Source organism: Scyliorhinus torazame, chromosome 6, assembly GCF_047496885.1.
Source record: "Scyliorhinus torazame isolate Kashiwa2021f chromosome 6, sScyTor2.1, whole genome shotgun sequence".
In the NCBI taxonomy this organism is placed as follows: Eukaryota; Metazoa; Chordata; class Chondrichthyes; order Carcharhiniformes; family Scyliorhinidae; genus Scyliorhinus; species Scyliorhinus torazame.
Window position 1 is genome coordinate 238,335,182 of NC_092712.1, and position 20,257 is coordinate 238,355,438.

Sequence of the window (20,257 nt, forward strand, 5' to 3'; positions counted from 1 at the left end):
AAGGAAGGCAAGCAGAAACCAAGATGGCGTCGGAAGGTGGCAGTTTCATATGGGGCCCTGAACAACAAGAGTTTTTGAAACGCTGCGTGGAGGAGATAAAAAAGGAAATGAAGAAAGAGTTGTTGGCCCCGATATTACAGGCGATTGAAGGGCTGAAAGAGGAACAAAAGACCCAGGAGCAGGAGCTTCGGGTCGTGAAGGCGAAAGCAGCAGAGAATGAAAACGACATACAGGGCCTGGTGGTGAAGTCGGAGATACAGGAGGCACACCAGAAACGATCTGTGGAGAGGTTGGAGGCACTGGAAAATAACGCAAGGAGGAACAACTTGAGGATTCTTGGCCTTCCTGAAGGTGTGGAGGGGGCGGACGTCGGGGCATATGTGAGCACGATGCTGCACTCGTTAATGGGAGTGGAGGCCCCGACGGGTCCGTTGGAGGTGGAGGGAACATACCGAGTTATGGTGCGAGGACCGAGAGCAGGAGAAGCTCCCAGCGCCATAGTGGTGAGATTTCTCCGTTTTAAGGATAGAGAAATGGTCCTTAGATGGGCGAAGAAAACTCGGTGTAGTAAATGGGAGAACGCGGTGATCCGCGTCTATCAAGATTGGAGTGCGGAGGTGGCGAGAAGGAGGGCAAGCTTTAATCGGGCCAAAGCGGTACTTCACAAAAAAAAGATAAAGTTTGGAATGCTGCAACCGGCAAGACTGTGGGTCACATATCAAGGGAGGCACCACTACTTTGAGACGGCGGATGAAGCGTGGACTTTTATTGTAGAAGAAAAATTGGAATGATTGGACTACGGAAATGAACGTTTGGACAAAGTGGTGGGACGAGTGGGGGGGGGGGGCGAAGAGGGATTGTATGATTAATCCTGCGGTATGGTAACTTTTCTTTCTCCCACAGGTGGTGATGGGGGGAGGTGGGGAGGGAGAGGAGATGGGGCGTTGGCCATGGGAGGCGGGGCCGAGGGAGAGGCGCGGGCTTGGTTCCCGCGCTATGATAATTATGGCGGGAATAGAGAAGCAGGAAGGAGGGGGCGCCGCACGGGGCGAGCCGTGATCACGGGGGGAAGCCGAGGTCAGCCAGAGTTTGCTGACTTCTGGGAGCAACATGGGGGGAGTAATTACGCTAGCGGGGGGTCTAGCGGGGGGGGGGGGGAATTACTGGGTTGCTGCTGCTGGGGAAAGGGGGGAGTGGGTGCGGGAAAGGATGGGCGGGGGGGCACCGTCTGGGAGAAATACAGCCGCGTGGGAACTGGGCGAGAAGCTGGAAAAAGATGATGGCTAACCGGCAAGGGGGGGGGGGGGGAAGCCCCCCAACTCGGCTGATCACGTGGAACGTGAGGGGGCTTAACGGGCCGATAAAGAGGGCACGAGTACTCGCACACCTTAAGAAACTTAAAGCAGATGTGGTCATGTTACAGGAAACGCACCTGAAACTGATAGATCAGGTTAGGTTGCGCAAAGGATGGGTAGGGCAGGTGTTCCATTCGGGGCTGGATGCGAAAAACAGGGGGGTGGCTATATTAGTGGGGAAGCGGGTAATGTTCGAGGCAAAGACTATAGTGGCGGATAACGGGGGCAGATACGTGATGGTGAGTGGCAAATTACAGGGAGAGATGGTGGTGTTGGTAAACGTGTATGCCCCGAATTGGGACGATACCAATTTTATGAGGCGAATGCTAGGACGCATCCCAGACCTAGAGACCGGAAAGCTGATAATGGGGGGAGACTTTAACACGGTGTTGGAACCAAGGCTGGATAGGTCGAAGTCCAGGACTGGTAGGAGGCCGGCAGCAGCCAAGGTGCTTAAGGATTTTATGGAGCAGATGGGAGGGGTGGACCCGTGGAGATTCAGTAGACCTAGGAGTAAGGAGTTCTCGTTTTTCTCCAATGTCCATAAAGTCTATTCACGCATAGACTTTTTTGTGTTGGGTAGGGCATTGATCCCGACGGTGAGGGGAACGGAATATACGGCTATAGCCATTTCGGATCATGCCCCACACTGGGTAGACTTGGAGATAGGGGAGGAAACAAGAGGGCGTCCACCCTGGAGAATGGATATGGGACTAATGGCGGATGAGGGGGTGTGCTTAAGGGTGAGGGGATGCATTGAAAAGTACTTGGAACTCAATGACAATGGGGAGGTTCAGGTGGGAGTGGTCTGGGAGGCGTTGAAGGCGGTGGTTAGGGGGGAGCTGATATCAATAAGGACACATAAAGGGAAGCAGGAGAGTAAGGAACGGGAGCGGTTGTTGCAAGAACTTTTGAGGGTGGACAGACAGTATGCGGAAGCACCGGAGGAGGGACTGTATAGGGAAAGGCAAAGGCTGCATGTGGAATTTGACTTGCTGACCACAGGCACTGCAGAGGCACAATGGAGGAAGGCGCAGGGTGTACAGTATGAATATGGAGAGAAGGCGAGCAGATTGCTGGCACACCAATTGAGGAAAAGGGGAGCAGCGAGGGAAATAGGGGGGGTGAGAGACGAAGATGGAGAGACGGAGCGGGGAGCGGAGAGAGTGAATGAAGTGTTTAAGACATTTTATAAAAAATTGTATGAAGCTCAACCCCCGGATGGGAGGGAGAGAATGATGGAGTTTTTGGATCGGCTGGAAATTCCCAAGGTGGAAGAGCAGGAAAGGATGGGATTGGGAGCACAGATCACGGTAGAAGAAGTGGTGAAAGGAATTAGGAACATGCAGACGGGAAAGGCCCCGGGACCGGACGGATTCCCAGTTGAATTTTACAGAAAATATTTGGACTTGCTCGCCCCGCTACTGACGAGGACCTTCAACGAGGCAAAGGAAAGGGGACAACTGCCCCCGACTATGTCAGAAGCAACGATATCGCTTCTTTTAAAGAAGGAAAAGGATCCGCTACAATGCGGGTCCTACAGACCAATCTCCCTCCTCAATGTAGATGCCAAGGTCTTGGCCAAGGTAATGGCAATGAGAATAGAGGAATGTGTCCCGGGGGTGGTTCATGAGGACCAAACTGGGTTTGTGAAGGGGAAACAGCTGAACACGAACATACGGAGGTTGTTAGGGGTAATGATGATGGCCCCACCAGAGGGTGAAACGGAGATAGTAGTGGCGATGGATGCCGAGAAAGCATTTGATAGAGTGGAGTGGGATTATCTGTGGGAGGTGTTGAGGAGATTTGGGTTCGGAGAGGGGTATGTTAGATGGGTGCAGCTGTTGTATAGGGCCCCAGTGGCGAGTGTGGTCACGAATGGGATCGGCATATTTTCGGCTCCATAGAGGGACAAGGCAGGGATGTCCTCTGTCCCCATTACTGTTTGCACTGGCGATTGAGCCCCTGGCGATAGCGCTGAGAGGTTCCAAGGGATGGAGGGGAATACTTAGGGGAGGAGAAGAACACCGGGTATCTTTATATGCGGATGATCTGCTACTATATGTGGCGGATCCAGCGGAGGGGATGCCAGAAATAATGCGGATACTTGGGGAGTTTGGGGATTTTTCAGGGTATAAATTGAACATGGGAAAGAGTGAGCTGTTTGTGGTGCATCCAGGGGAGCAGAGTAGAGAAATAGAAGACCTACCGTTGAGGAAGGTAACAAGAGACTTTCGTTACCTGGGGATCCAGATAGCTAAGAATTGGGGCACATTGCACAGGCTAAATTTGACGCGGTTGGTGGAACAGATGGAGGAAGATTTCAAGAGATGGGATATGGTAGCATTGTCAATGGCAGGGAGGGTGCAGGCAGTTAAGATGGTGGTCCTCCCGAGATTCCTTTTTGTGTTTCAGTGTCTCCCGGTGGTGATCACGAAGGCTTTTTTCAAAAGGATAGAAACGAGTATCATGGGTTTTGTTTGGGCCGGGAAGACTCCGAGAGTGAGGAAGGGATTCTTACAGCGTAGTAGGGATAAGGGGGGGGCTGGCACTACCGAGCCTAAGTGAGTATTATTGGGCCGCTAATATTTCAATGGTGAGTAAGTGGATGGGAGAGGAGGAAGGAGCGGCGTGGAAGAGATTAGAGAGGGCGTCCTGTAGGGGGACCAGCCTGCAGGCTATGGTGACAGCCCCATTGCCGTTCTCACCAAGGAACTATACCACGAGTCCGGTGGTGGTAGCTACACTGAAGATTTGGGGACAGTGGAGACGACATAGGGGAAAGACCGGAGCACTGGGGGGGTCCCCGATAAGAAACAACCATAGGTTTGCCCCGGGGGGAATGGATGGGGGATATGGAATGTGGCAAAGAGCAGGTATAACGCAATTGAAAGATCTATTTGTGGATGGGAAGTTTGCGAGTCTGGGAGCGCTGACCGAGAAATATGGGTTGCCCCAAGGGAATGCATTCAGGTACATGCAATTGAGGGCTTTTGCGAGGCAGCAGGTGAGGGAATTCCCGCAGCTCCCGACACAAGAGGTGCAGGACAGAGTCATCTCAAAGAAATGGGTGGGGGACGGTAAGGTGTCGGATATATATAGGGAAATGAGAGACGAAGGGGAGACTATGATGGACGAACTAAAAGGGAAATGGGAAGAAGAGCTAGGGAGGAGATTGAGGAGGGGATGTGGGCAGATGCCCTAATCAGGGTAAACTCGTCGTCCTCGTGCGCCAGGCTAAGCCTGATTCAGTTTAAGGTATTACACAGGGCGCATATGACTGGAACACGGCTCAGTAAATTTTTTGGGGTGGAGGATAGGTGTGCGAGGTGCTCGAGAAGCCCAGCGAATCATACCCATATGTTTTGGTCATGCCCGGCACTACAGGGGTTTTGGATGGGGGTGACAAAGGTGCTTTCGAAAGTAGTAGGAGTCCGGGTCGAACCAAGCTGGGGGTTGGCTATATTTGGGGTTGCACAAGAGCCGGGAGTGCAGGAGGCGAAAGAGGCCGATGTTTTGGCCTTTGCGTCCCTAATAGCCCGGCGCAGAATATTGCTAATGTGGAAAGAAGCCAAGCCCCCGGGGGTGGAGACCTGGATAAATGATATGGCGGGGTTCATAAAGTTAGAGCGGATTAAGTTCGTCCTAAGGGGGTCGGCTCAAGGGTTTACTAGGCGGTGGCAACCGTTCGTCGAATATCTTGCGGAAAGATAGATAGGGGAGAACAAAGAAGGCAGCAGCAGCGGCCCAGGACTTTGGGGGGGGGGGGGGATGGGGGGGGGGGATGGGGGGAATGGAGATGGGGGGGGGGGATGGGGGGGGGGTGGCCTGAGACAAGGCAGTTGCCAATTAGGGCTAGTTTTTATTTTTTGTTATTTAATATTTATTTATTTGTTGTTGTTTTTGTTTAAATTTAAAAAAAGGTCATTATTATCTGTATTGTTACAATGTTGTGTAAAGGATGCACAATGTACTGTGTTGGTTGACCAAAAATTTTCAATAAAATATTATTTAAAAAAAAAAAGAGTTCTTCTCTGCCTAACAGCACTGACGTCCTCCAAAGTCTCTTACTTCATATCCTTTTTCAGGGGTAGACCTGAATGTATTATTGGCAAGGCCTTTTCATCCCTACAAGATTTACTTTATTGCACAATAGCCTATAAAATGTTGAGTTCTTTGTCTAAACCTTGGGTTGAGAAGCTCATTTTTAATGGCATTCACCTACCATTAGTTTCTTAAACCTTGACATGTACCTTCTGCTCTAGATCAATCAGGTCAAGGCTTTCCATTATCATTTCCTTATCTCACCCTAAGCTGTTCCCCATAGCCAGTTTCATTGCCCTAAGAAACATTCCGCCATCGGCCTTCAAAGCTAACTTTTGTAGAAATATCATCAATTTGTTTCTGGCCTTTCACCATTAATTTATGTGCATAGCTGTGAATAAACTAGATATAATGGCTATTCAATCTATATATTCTAATTCCTTATCAGGCTGTTGAACCACAGTATCGTTCATTAAAGTAATTTGTATTCGCCCTGGTTACGGCTCCCCTGCTGCTGTCGCTGGCCAGGTACTCCACCAGCCCGGTAGTGGGGGCGGCCCTGCGGATATGGGGCCAGTGGAGGAGACATGTGGGGGGGTGGGTGCGTCTGTTTGGGCTCCAATATGTGATAACCATCGATTCGCCCCCGGGAACATGGATGGAGGGTTTTGAACATGGCAGCGGGCGGGGGTGGGGAGGGTGGGCGATATGTTCCTGGAGGGGAGCTTTGCGAGTTTGAGGGGCTTGGAGGAGAAATTTGAGCTGGTAAGGATAAATGACTTTAGGTACTTACAGATGCGGGACTTGGTCCCATCCTTCCTGCGCCTTCCATCAATAGGGATCCAGGACAGAATAGTCGCTAGAGGAGAAGGAGGAGAGGGTAGAGTCTCGGATATCTACAAGGTGCTCATGAAGGGGGAAGAGTCCCAGACGGAGGAACTGAAACTCAAATGGGAGGAGGAGCTCGGCAGGGAGATGGAGGAAGGGCTGTGGGCGGAAGCTCTGAGTAGGGTAAATTCAACCGCAACATGTGCCAGGCTCGGCCTGATTCAATTTAAGGTCGTTCACCGGGCCCACATGACGGTAGCTCGGATGAGCAAATTCTTTGGGGTAGAGGACAAGTGCGCTAGATGCGTGGGAGGACCAGCGAACCATGTTCACATGTCAAGTTTTCTGGGTATGGAAAAAATGAAGTTCGCCTTGAGGGGATCTGTACAGGGGTTCGCCCGAAGGTGGCAACCATTCATCGACTTCTTCGCGGGAGAGTGAACGTCAGCAGGGGGGGAGGGGGGAGATTAGGGTAGAGTAGGAGGGATAAATGGGTGGGCAGTGTCTTGGGGAGAGGAGCGGGCATGTGCAGTATGGTTTGATTGAAGTAGTGGTTTTCTATTGATATTTGCACATTTCTGTTAGCTGTAACTGTTTACAATGCCAAAAAAAAACTCAATAAAATTGTTTGTTTAAAAAGAAAGTAATTTGTATTCTCCTTCCACACACTAATTAACTTATGTCCCAGCAGGGTCCTAATTAAGAAAGGTTGAATGAAAAGCCTAGTGTTGTTTTGTAATGTGGTTGTTTGTGTGACGTACCAGTTGCTCTCTCTCAATCACGGAAGGCATTGTCTGACATGGGTCCTTTCTCGAGCTCGGGACAGCTGTCATCATCTAACAATAATAATTCCACGGATAAAAGAAGCTAGACCTTATGCAGTTTGCAGTGTGTATGGGTTATTACTAATTTCTAACACTGGTGTCATATGTACAGTGTATGGTGTGGGGAAAAGATTATGATGTTTTTATGTCAGCTGTAACTCTTACATGTAACTCTTCAAGTCGGCTGCCATTTTGTTAAATGTAACAGCACTTCATCTTCTAATTCCAACTTTCCTACTCTTTCTGCAATTACTTTAATTCCCTTATTTCCTTAGTAACTATCTACCTCCCTTTTGAACATCTCAATTGAGTTTGAGGTAAAACATTCCACATTCTCACAACGTTATGTGAAAAATCTTCCTGGATTCACTTTTAACTGCAGATTTGTTCGAATTTTAAGGTTATATTATCTTGTTATGGACATGGAAAAAAGTTATTTCCTATCTGTCATGTCAATTCCTTTCACGATTTTAAGCTCAGATAACTCCTTCATCAATAGGCAATATAACCCAAATGTATCCAGTCTCTTATTATATTGATGTATCATCTGCTGAGCCATTGCTGATTTTCCTTCAAGCTGTTGATGTTGATGCCAAATGTTGGAGTGTGGTACTCACAACTCAAGACTGTACTGTGTATTTTTCTATTAAATTTTCTCAACTTATTTATGTTTATTGGTTTTAAATAATAGTTGTGAAAGTTTGCTCACATTTGCACTGTCTCGGTTTAATTGAGAAGGTAAAAATATTCGGAAATCACAAATACAAAAAATGTGATGTTCAATAAAAAGTCATAAAATGAGGTGTACAGAACGGATTAAGTCTAGAATTTGGTTTTTATTATAAATTTGCATGTTATAATTGAGGTAATATGGTAGCTTATGCAAATTGCAGCTAAATGTCCTTACGGTTAGACCTTGCTGTGCACAAGTTGTCAGCCATATTTCACTACAACAGTGACTCCACTTCACTGGCTCTAATGTATTTTGGGACATCTTGATGCCCTGAAAGGCACTGTAGAAATGCTAGTTTGCTATTTTGTTTAAAATGTCTTACTTAAATGAGTTTAGAAACTGGAGAGACATGTTGAGGTGCAATAAATCGGGATGAATTGAGGGGAAAGACATTTTTTTTTAATGATTTTATCACCATGCTCACAAAAGTTTTATTTTTCAGAGCAGACCACGGTCGCCTTCTCAACTATATAATAGAGTGGGGGAATTTGACTGAAGAGAAGGTGGCATCGTATCTCAGAGAAACTCTGGAAGCTGTACAGTATTTACACCATTGCAGAATAGCTCACCTAGATATAAAGGTTGGTGCGACGAGCTCACTCTTAACTTTGTAAAATTCGTACTTCTGAAAGAGTGATGTGTTTTTACTAACACACCACACTGCCATTACTGACATATGTTGCGAATAATAAGAAAAACTTAATTCTTTCACTTTGAATTTTTATAATGTGTCAGAAATTGTGTAAAGCACAATGGAACATGTTGTGGACTGGTAGGATATAGGATAACATTTTTAGTTGTCAACCTCAACCATACATTAGGCATAAATATTAAAGTGGAGGCCAGGTGCTTCTTGCAAGAAAAAAGGTAAACCAGAAGAAGGATCTCTCAAATCAATCTGGACAACCTACTGGTAACTAATTTGGAGAGGCAATGGCATGGACTTGTGTTCCATCGGGCGGCATGGTGGCACAGTAGTTAACACTGCTGCTTCACAGCTCCAGAGACCCGGGTTCAATTCCAGCCTCGGGTGACTGTCTGTGTGGAGTTTGCATTTTCTCCCTGTGTCTGCGTGGGTTTCGTCCGGGTGCTCCGGTTTCCACCCATAGTCCAAAGATGTGCAGGTTAGGTGGATTGGCCATGTTAAATTCATAGATTCATAGAGTTTACAGTGCAGAAGGAGGCCATTCGGGCCATCGAGTCTGCACCAGCTCTTGGAAAGAGCACCCTTCCCAACCGCACACCTCCACCCTATCCCCATAACCCAGTTACCCCACCCAACATGAAGGGCAATTTTGGACACTAAGGGCAATTTAGCATGGCCAGTCCACCTAACCTGCAGATCTTTGGACTGAGGGAGGAAACCGGAGCACCCGGAGGTTGCCCCATGTTAGGTGGGGTTACGGGGATAGAGTGGAGGCGTGGACGAAAGGAGGGTGCTCTTTCCAAGGGCCGGTGCAGACTCGATGGGCTGAATGACTTCCTTCTGCACTGTAAGACCTCATTTAGAAATACTGCATGGCACAGTAAGCCAGTGAAAAATGGAGGAAAATAATAAATGCATTACATAAAAAATCAATATCTGATCTATGTTTTGTAATCCAATTGCAAAATTTACTGAAATAACAATACTATTAAAGCAATTGAAAATGAGGGGCGGGATTCTCCGACCCCCTGCTGGGTCGGATAATCGCCGGGATGGCGGCGTGAATCCCGCCTCTGCCGGCTGCCGAATACTCCAGCGCTGGGGTTTTGGCGGGGGCGGGAATCGCGCCGGTCGGCGGCGGCTGGCAGCGGGCCCTCCCCCCGGAGATTCTCTGGCCCGCGATGGGCCGAGTGGCCACCCGTTTTTTTGCTGGTTCCGCTGGCGTAAATTAGAGTAGGTCCTTACCAGCGGGTCCTGGCGGTGCGGGTGGCCTCAGGGGGAGCGCGGGGGGGATCTGGCCCAGGGAGGTGCCCCCACGGTGGCCTGGCCCGCAATCGGGGCCCATCGATCCGCGGGTGGGCCTGTGCCTTGGGGGTGATGTGTTAGGCAGGTTGGTTCGATGTGGACTGCACTCGATGCAGGGAAGTTAGAAACAAGACGACTAACACAGGAGAAGATCCAACACTGTTTTATTCAACTAGTTGAACTGCTGTACATATTCAGCTGTAGGTCGACACTATACAGATCTGACTAGTGACCTTGTAGTAGCCTGACCAGACTTACTAGCTACCGCATGGTGTTTGTGCTTGCTAGCTCGTGGACTCTGACTGTCTCAGTAGCTGGGTCCCAAGAGAGCGGGAAACCTAGTGCCCTCTAGCGGTAATGTCCTGTCTGGTGATTGGCTGTGCTATGTTGTATGCTTACTGGTCATCCGATGTGTCAATCACTGCCTGTCTGCATCTCATTATATACATGAGTGGATATTATGACATCACCCCCCTTTTTTTGAGTTAAATAAATACTGAGGTATGTATATAGGTCTGACTATATACAAACGGTGATTGAACAAACGTATATGCATGGGAAGGTGTTGATAGTGCAGATACATGGCAAACTAGTCAATATTTACAAGAGTTAAGTCTACAGATTCAGTCTTTGTGGCGGGCGACAAATTCTTGTCGATCGCCGCAGAGGTGGTTCAGGAGTCGCCTGCACATGGAGAGATGGGATCGCTGCCATTGCGGTGGTCACGTGGGCCGGCACGATCGCTGGCAGATCGGTGGCCTCATGGCAGGGTACGTCCGGAGGAAGTATGATAGCCGGCGGAGCACTGCGGTCAGGTGGTGGGCGTGGAACTCTTTGCAATGCCCGTCTGTTGCACCGTAGCAGAGAGCTATCAGCCATGCGAACAATGAAAGACCTCGGGGCAACTTGTTTGACAACAACAGCTATGGCTGACCAATTGCCCTCAGGCAACTGGACGCGAACATGATCGGCTGGAGCCAGCTCAGGTAAATCCGTGACATGAGCATCATATGTGGCCTTCTGTTGGGCCCTGGACTGCTGCACTTTTTGTAGTACCGTGAGGTGGTCAAGGTCTGGAACATGGATGGCTGGAACTGTGGTCCTCAGAGTGCAGTTCATGAGCATCTGCGCTGGAGACAACCCAGTGGACAGTGGGGTTGCCCTGTATGCCAGCATTGCCAGGTTGAAGTCGGAGCTTGAGTCTGCAGCTTTGCACAGCAACCGCTTGACAATATGGACCCCTTTCTCTGCCTTCCCGTTTGATTGCGGGTTGTGGGGACTGGAGGTAACGTGACGGACGTTGTAGGACTGTGCAAAATAAGACCATTCTTGGCAGTAAAAGCATGGACCGTTGTCATTACCGTGAGCGGTATCCCGTGCCTGGCGAACATTTCTTTGCAGGCTTTGATGACCGCCTTCGACGTGAGGTCGGACAGTTTCACCACTTCTGGGTAACTGGAGAGGTAGTCGACCAGGAGTACGTAGTCACACCCCTTGGCGTGAAAAAGGTCTACACCTACTTTGGACCACGGAGAGGTCACGATCTCGTGCTGTTGCAGTGTTTCCTTGGGTTGAGCCGGGTGAAACTTCTGACAGGTGGGGCAGTTGAGGACCGTGTTGGCAATATCCTGGTTAATGCCCGCCAGTAAACCGCCTCTCGAGCTCTGCGTCAGCATTTCTCAACTCCAAGATGACCCTCATGGAGTTGACCCAGCACCGTAGCCTGCATGCTTTGAGGAATAACGATCCTGTCGAGTTTCAGAAGGATTCCCTCCACAACCGTCAGCTCGTCTTTAACATTAAAGAATTGGGGACATTGTCCCTTCTGCCAGCCATGGGTAAGGTGCTGCATCACACGCTGCAGTAAAGGATCCTTGGCCGTTTCCTCACGAATTTGGACCACCCGTTTGTCAGAGGCTGGGGGGTTGGTGGCACACAATTGCACTTGCGCTTCTATGTGGCAGATAAAGTCACCTTGTTCACATGGTGTGGTGATGGACCGGGATAGGGCATCTGCAATGATCAGCTTTTTGCCTGGCGTGTAGACAAGTTTGAAGTCATAGCGGCGGAGTCGAAGAAGAATTCGCTGTAACCGACGTGTTATGTCATTTAAATCCTTCTGGATTATGTGGACTAGAGGACTGTGGTCCGTTTCCACCGTGAATTTCAGCAGGCCGTAAACATAGTCATGAAACTTGACTATTCCTGTCAGGAGACCCAGACACTCCTTTTCGATTTGGGCATACCGTTGCTCAGTGGGCGTCATGGCCCTGGAGGCATACGCCACTGGAGCCCAGGACGAGGAGTCATCTCGCTGGAGGAGCATCGCCCCAATGCCGTCCTGGCTTGCATCAGTTGATATCTTGGTTTCCTTGGTTGGGTCAAAGAATGCTAGAACTGGGGCTGTGATGAGCTTTGCCTTCAGTTCACGCCATTCCGCTTCATGTGTGGGCAGCCACTGGAATTCAGTTGACTTCTTGACGAGATGGCAGAGGGCCGTGGTGTGGGATGCCATATTGGGAATGAATTTCCCGAGAAAGTTGACCATCCTGAGGAAGCGGAGGACCGCCTTCTTGTCCTCCGGGGTCTTCATGGCGTTGATTGCCAAGATCTTGTCTGACCGCACACCCTGCCGCGAGATGTGGTCGCCTAGAAACTGTATATCAGATTGACCAAATGAACACTTGGCCCTGTTGAGCTGGAGACCATGTTCATGAATTCGCTGGAAGACCTGCTTGAGGCGAGCGATGTGTTCCTGGGGCGTTGTGGACCAGATGATCACGTCGTCCACGTATACTCGTACCCTCTCGATGCCCTCCATCATCTGCTCCATGATGCGATGAAACACTTCGGAGGCAGATATGATACCGAAAGGCATGCGGTTGTAACAGTAGCGGCCGAACGGGGTGTTGAACGTGCACAGCTTGCGACTGGACGCGCCCAGATGTATTTACCAAAAACCCCGGGAGGTGTCCGGCTTAGTGAAGAATTTGACATGAGCCATCTCACTGGTTAACTCTTCACGCTTCGGGATCGGGGAGTGCTCCCGCATGATGTTGCGGTTTAGATCCTTGGCATCAATGCAAATGCGGAGCTCCCCTGATGGCTTATTTACGCATACCATGGAGCTGATCCAGTCTGTTGGCTCCATGACCTTCGAGATGATGCCCTGGTCTTGGATGTCCTGTAGTTGCTTTTCCAGACGATCCTTGAGGGGTGCTGGCACCCGGCGTGGGCATGAATTACAGGGGTGGCGTTCAGCTTGAGCAGGATTTTATATCGGTACAGGAGCGTGCCCATTCCATCGAATACACTGTGGTACTGCGTGATAATGTCACCTATGTCGGCTTGCAAATTTCCATCGGGCGAGGCCGTCGCCGGTGACGATGACATGGTGTAGACTCGCTGAACCAGGTTCAGGAGCTTGCAGGCGCGAGCACCGAGCGGGGACGCCCTGTCAGGCCTGACTATTTCAAATCGTAACGTTGCCTTGATCGCCTTGTTGGATACCCCTAGTTGACATGAGCCACTGGCAGCTATGGCATTGCCATTGTAGTCAAGGAGCTGGCAGGCCGGTGGAAGAATGCTTGGTCGGGCCCGGCTGGTGTCGAGGTCGGATTGTGAGATGAGGTTTGCAGACGCGCCGGTGTCCAGTTTAAATTGGATGCGAGCCTTTTTAACTGTGAGGACAGTACACGACTCATCATCGGGATCCACACTGAGGATCGAGAGGCAGGTGTGGTGGAGGCCAGCTCATGTGTGGTTATGATGCCCACCCGATATGGAGACTTGAGATAGTCAGCATCAGGTTCCGTTAGGCTGTCAGGATCAGAATCTGGCATGCCTTGTTGTATTGAGCGGATACTTCTGCGCCGCCGCTGGGATCGCTGGCTGCTGAGCGGTGGAGCGGATCTGCAGAGTGCTGCGTCGTGGCCAAACTTGCCACACTGGAGACTCGGCATCCTCTTGCCGGACATAGCCGCTTTAAGTGGGCGGAGCCACAATTCGAACATGTCATGACGCTGACATCAGCGCGTTCCGTGCGCCATCGCGCATACGCAGTGCAGTCGGCCAACGTATGCACCTGCGCAGTCGGGTTTTCGGTCTCGTCGTCCACTCGGTCGTGGCGCGCATGCGCTGGGATCCGAGAAAAGCGCGCAAAATGGCCACTCTCCTCGATGCTCAGGCCCTGCATCTGTGCAATGGCCTGCACCCTTTCTGCCTCATGGGAGGCCAGCTTTGCAGTTTCTGTCGCCCTGATGTGGGAGTAACGATTCTTGGCATGCTCATGGACAACGCACGTCTCGATAGCGACAGAGAGGGTCAACTGTTTGATTTTAAGGAGCTGCTGCCGCAGGGAGTTGGAGTGGACCCCGAAAACGATCTGATCCCGGATCATGGAATCAGCCATCGAGTCATAGTTACAGGACTGCGCTAGGATGCGGAGATGGATTAAGAAGGACTGAGAATGTTCATCCTTACCCTGACGCCTCTGCTGGAAGATGCACCGTTCAAAGCTCTCATTCACCTCAATGTCGCAGTGGCTGTCGAACTTCAGCAGGACTGTTTTGAATTTTGTTTTGTCTTCGCCATCGGCGAACGTAAGCAAATTGCAGATGTGGATGGCGTGGTCCCCCGCAGTGGAGAGAAATAGTGCGATCTTCCTGGCATCCGATGCTGCCTCGAGGTCGGAGGCCTCGAAGTACAAGAGAAACATTTGCTTGAAGATTTTCCAGTTTGCGCCGAGGTTACCGGAGATGCGGAGTTGCGGAGGAGGCTGGATGTTTTCCATTTCGCTGGATGGCTGCTTGCTGGGCGATGCTGATTCACTCGAGGTAGGTCCGTCAAGATCAATATCATTCTGGTACCATGATGTGTCAGGCAGGTTGGTTTGATGTGGACTGCACCCGATGCAGGGAAGTTAGAAAAAGACGTCTAACACGGGAGAAGATCCAACACTTTTATTCAACTAGATGAACTGCTGTACATATTCAGCTGTGGGTCGATACTATACTGATCTGACTAGTGACCTTGTAGTAGGCTGACCAGACTTACTAGCTACCGCATGGTGTTTGTGCTTGCTAGCTCGTGGACTCTGACTGTCTCAGTAGCTGGGTCCCGAGAGAGCGGGAAACCTAGTGCCCTCTGGCTTTATAGTGGTTGTGTCCTGTCTGGTGATTGGCTGTGCTGTGTTGTATGCTTACTAGTCATCCTATGTGTCAATCACTGCCTGTCTGCATCTCATTATATACATGAATGGATATTGTGACAGGGAGCACTCTATTCCGCACCGGCGGCTGTAACGGTCCGCCATGGCCGGTGCGGAGACAAAGCCCTCTGCACATGCGCTGGGATGACGCCAGCACACACTGGCGCTCCTGCGCATGCGCCAACTCGCGCCAGCCGGCAGAGGCCCTTCAGCGCCGGTTGGCGTGGCGCCAAGCCACTTCCCCGACGGCCGGAGCGGCGCAAACCACTCTGGGGCCGGCCTAGCCCCTGAAGGTGCGGAGGATTCCGCACCAATCCTCCGCACCTTTGGGGCGGCCCGAAGCCGGAGTGGTTCACTGCACTCCTTCCCGCCGGAATTGCCCGCCCCGCCGATTACAGCAGAATCCCGCCCATGGTATTTGGACTTCATACTTCAGGCTGTATTTCGCAATGGTGAAACCAAACAGCATTTATGGTTATTTATGTACAAATCGAGCAGCAACGTCTAGCAGATACGCAGAACAGAGATAAAAGTTAAAATCTGGAAATTGATGCCCAAGCTGCAGTGTTCCTCAGTGAGCTGCAAGAAAATGGCATCTCACTAACTGGCTCATAGTGTATATATAGACTGAACTCACCGCTAAAGTAATGACATTTTCTTTTTACTCTTCAGTAAGTCTTAATACCAGACTACCTCCCTGGCACTGAAAGTGTGGAGCTTAATTCCTTAAGGTTTTAGCTATCATGGAGATTTTAAATGAACATTTTATCCAACTTTTTCTCTGTGAGCATTTGTCTTTCTCTCTCACTTTCAATTCAGTATTCCTTGCTAATGCTCTTAGGGAGGGTCTAAACTAGTTCAGCAGGGGCTTGGGAACCTGAATTGTAGCTCCAGTACACAGGAGGTTTAGAGTAGTGAGGTCATGAGTAAGGTTTCAAAGTTGCAGGAGTGTACCGACAGGCAGGAAGGTGGTTTAAAGTGTGTCTTCTTCAATGCCAGGAGCATCCGGAATAAGGTGGGTGAACCTGCAGCATGGGTTGGTACCTGGGACTTCGATGTTGTGGCCATTTCGGAGACATGGATAGAGGAGGGACAGGAATGGATGTTGCAGGTGCCGGGGTTCAGATATTTCAGTAAGCTCAGGGAAGGTGGTAAAAGAGGGGGAGGGGTGGCATTGGTAGTCAAGGACAGTATTACGGTGGCAGAAAGGACGTTTGATGAGGACTCGTCTACTGAGGTAGTATGGGCTGAGGTTAGAAACAGGAAAGGAGAGGTCACCCTGTTAGGGGTTTTCTTTAGGCCTCCGAAGAGTTCCAGAGATGTAGAGGAAAGGATTGCAAAGATGATTCTGGATAGGAGCGAAAGCAACAGGTTAGTTGTTATGGGGGACTTTAACTTTCCAAATATTGACTGGAAACGCTACAGTTTGAGTACTTTAGATGGGTCCGTTTTTGTCCAATGTGTGCAGGAGGGTTTCCTGACACAGTATGTAGATAGGCCAATGAGAGGCGAGGCCATATTGGATTTGGATAATGAACCAGGACAGGTGTTAGATTTGTAGGTAGGTGAGCACTTTGGTGATAGTGACCATAATTCAATTACGTTTAGTGATGGAAAGGGATAGGTATATACCGCAGGGCAAGAGTTATATCTGGGGGAAAGGCAATTATGATGCGATGAGGCATGACTTAGGATGCATCGGATGGAGAGGAAAACTGCAGAGGATGGACGCAATGGAAATGTGGAGCTTGTTCAAGGAACAGCTACTGCGTGTCCTTGATAAGTATGTACCTGTCAGGCAAGGAGGAAGTGGTCGAGCAAGGCAACCGTGGTTTACTAAAGCAGTCGAAACACTTGTCAAGAGGAAGAAGGAGGCTTATGTAAAGATGAGACATGAAGGTTCAGTTAGGGCGATCGAGAGTTACAAGTTAGCTCGGAAGGACCTAAAGAGAGAGCTAAGAAGAGCCAGGAGAGGATATGAGAAGTCTTTGGCAGGTAGGATCAAGGATAACCCTAAAGCTTTCTATAGATATGTCAGGAATAAACGAATGACTAGGGTAAGAGTAGGGCCAGTCATGGACAGTCGGGGGAAGTTGTGCTTGGAGTCCGAGGAGATAGGAGAGGTGCTAAATGAATATTTTTCGTCAGTATTCACACAGGAAAAAGACAATGTTGTCAAGGAGAATGCTGAGATTCAGGCTACTAGACTAGAAGGGCTTGACGTTCATAAGGAGGAGGAGTTAGCAATTCTGGAAAGTGTGAAAATTGATAAGTCCCCTGGGCCGGATGGGATTTATCCTAAGATTCTCTGGGAAGCTAGGGAGGAGATTGCTGAGCCTTTGATCTTTAAGTCACCTTTGTCTACAGGAATAGTGCCAGAAGACTGGAGGATAGCAAATGTTGTCCCCTTGTTCAAGAAGGGGAGTAGAGACAACCCCGGTAACTATAGACCAGTGAACCTAACTTCTGTTGTGGGCAAAATCTTGGAAAGGTTTATAAGATATAGGATGTATAATCATCTGGAAAGGAATAATTTGATTAGAGATAGTCAACACGGCTTTGTGAAGGGTAGGTCGTGCCTCACAAACCTTATTGAGTTCTTTGAGAAGGTGACCAAACAGGTGGATGAGGGTAAAGCAGTTGATGTGGTGTATATGGATTTCAGTAAAGCGTTTGGTAAGGTTCCCCACGGTAGGCTACTGCCGAAAATACGGAGGCATGGGATTCAGGGTGAAAGTAGGGTGCTATTTCCAAGAGCCGGTGCTGACTTGATGGGCCGAATGGCCTCCTTCTGCACTGTAAATTCTATGAATCTATTTAGCAATTTGGATCAGAAATTGGCTAGCTGGAAGAAGACAAAGGGTGGTGGTTGATGGGAAATGTTCAGACTGGAGTCCAAAGAACAAAGAAATGTACAGCACAGGAACAGGCCCTTCGGCCCTCCAAGCCCATGCCGACCATGCTGCCCGACTAAACTACAATCTTCTACACTTCCTGGGTCCGTATCCCTCTATTCCCATCCTTTTCATGTATTTGTCAAGATGCCCCTTAAATGTCACTATCGTCCCTGCTTCCACCACCTCCTCCGGTAGCGAGTTCCAGGCACCCACTACCCTCTGCGTAAAAAACTTGCCTCGTACATCTACTCTAAACCTTGCCCCTCTCACCTTAAACCTATGCCCCCGAGTAATTGACCCCTCTACCCTGGGGAAAAGCCTCTGACTATCCACTCTGTCTATGCCCCTCATAATGTTGTAGACCTCTATCAGGTCGCCCCTCAACCTCCGTCATTCCAGTGAGAACAAACCGAGTTTATTCAACCGCTCCTCATAGCTAATGCCCTCCATACCAGGCAACATTCTGGTAAATCTCTTCTGCACCCTCTCTAAAGCCTCCACATCCTTCTGGTAGTATGGCGACCAGAATTGAACACTATACTCCAAGTGTGGCCTAACTAAGGTTCTATACAGCTGCAACATGACTTGCCAATTCTTATACTCCATGCCCCGGCCAATGAAGGCAAGCATGCCGTATGCCTTCTTGACTACCTTCTCCACCTGTGTTGCCCCTTTCAGTGACCTGTGGACCTGTACTCCTAGATCGCTCTGACTTTCAATACTCTTGAGGGTTCTACCATTCACTGTATATTCCCTACCTGCATTAGACCTTCCAAAATGCATTACCTCACATTTGTCCGGATTAAACTCCATCTGCCATCTCTCCGCCCAAGTCTCCAAACAATCTAAATCCTGCTGTATCCTCTGACAGTCCTCATCGCTATGTCGTCTGCAAACTTACTAATCAGACCAGTTAGTAAGTCTGGTCTTACTAACTTTTCCTCCAAATCATTTATATATACTACAAACAGCAAAGGTCCCAGCACTGATCCCTGTGGAACACCACTGGTCACAGCCCTCCAATTAGAAAAGCATCCTTCCATTGCTACTCTCTGCCTTCTATGACCTAGCCAGTTCTGTATCCACCTTGCCAGCTCACCCCTGATCCCGTGAGACTTCACCTTTTGTACTAGTCTACCATGAGGGACCTTGTCAAAGGCATTTCTGAAGTCCATATAGACAACATCCACTGCCCTACCTGCATAAATCATCTTAGTGACCTCCTCGAAAAACTCTATCAAGTTAGTGAGACACGACCTCTCCTTCACAAAACCATGCTGCCTCTCACTAATATGTCCATTTGCTTCCAAATGGGAGTAGATCCTGTCGCGAAGAATTCTCTCCAGTAATTTCCCTACCACTGAAGTAAGGCTCACCGGCCTGTAGTTCCCTGGATTATCCTTGCTACCCTTCTTTTTTTAAAAAAATATATTTATTAAAGTTTTTAACACAATTTTTCTCCCTTACAAACAATAACCACCCCCCCCGTAACAAAAAAAAAGAAACGAGAAATCGCGCAGAGCAAGATATATACATGGCAAAATAGTATATTTACATAGCTTTGTACACTGGCTCTCTCCCGTACGTGCCAGTTTCCCTGACTCTTCATGTTATCTCTTGCTCATCCACCCCCCCCCCCCCAGGCAGCTCCCCCCCCCCCAAGGTTGCTGCTGCTGCTGACCGACCTTCCTCTAACACTCCGCGAGATAGTCTAGGAACGGTTGCCACCGCCTGTAAAACCCCTGCGCAGACCCTCTCAAGGAGAACTTAATCCTCTCCAACTTTATGAACCCAGCCATATCGTTTATCCAGGCCACCACGCTGGGGGGCTTCGCCTCCTTCCACATTAGCAAGATCCTTCGCCGGGCTACTAGGGACGCAAAGGCCAGAATACCGGCCTCTTCCGCCTCCTGCACTCCCGGTTCGTCCACTACTCCGAATATTGCTAGCCCCCAGCTTGGCTTGACCCGGACTTTCACCACCTGAGATATTGCTCCCGCCACTCCTCTCCAGAACCCCTCCAGTGCCGGGCATGACCAAAACATATGGACGTGGTTCGCCGGGCTCCCTGAGCACCTTCCACATCTGTCCTCTACCCCAAAGAACCTGCTCAACCTCGCCCCCGTCAAGTGAGCACTGTGAACCACCTTAAATTGTATCAGACTGAGCCTGGCACACGAGGATGAGGAATTAACCCTACCCAGGGCATTAGTCCACAGACCTTCCTCGATCTCCTCCCCCAGTTCCTCCTCCCATTTACCCTTCAACTCTTCTACCAGCGCTTCCCCCTCTTCTTTCACCTCCTGGTGTATTGCCGACACCTTGCCCTCCCCGACCCATGCGCCCGAAATCACCCTGTCTTGAATTTCTTGTGCCGGGAGCAACAGGAATTCCCTCACCTGTCGCCTCACAAAAG

At 49.6% G+C, this 20,257-nt stretch overlaps 1 protein-coding gene across 5 annotated transcripts in view; it reads left to right on the forward strand.

Moving 5' to 3' along the window:
* The window catches only part of LOC140425346 (triple functional domain protein), an 801,905-nt gene that overhangs the window by 776,803 nt on the left and 4,845 nt on the right, over positions 1 to 20,257 (forward strand). For all 5 annotated transcript variants that reach the window (XM_072509510.1, XM_072509511.1, XM_072509512.1 and 2 more), the window contains one exon: positions 8,227 to 8,365. In XM_072509510.1, the coding sequence (XP_072365611.1) occupies positions 8,227 to 8,365 (139 nt within the window). The remainder of the gene's footprint in view (positions 1 to 8,226; positions 8,366 to 20,257) is intronic.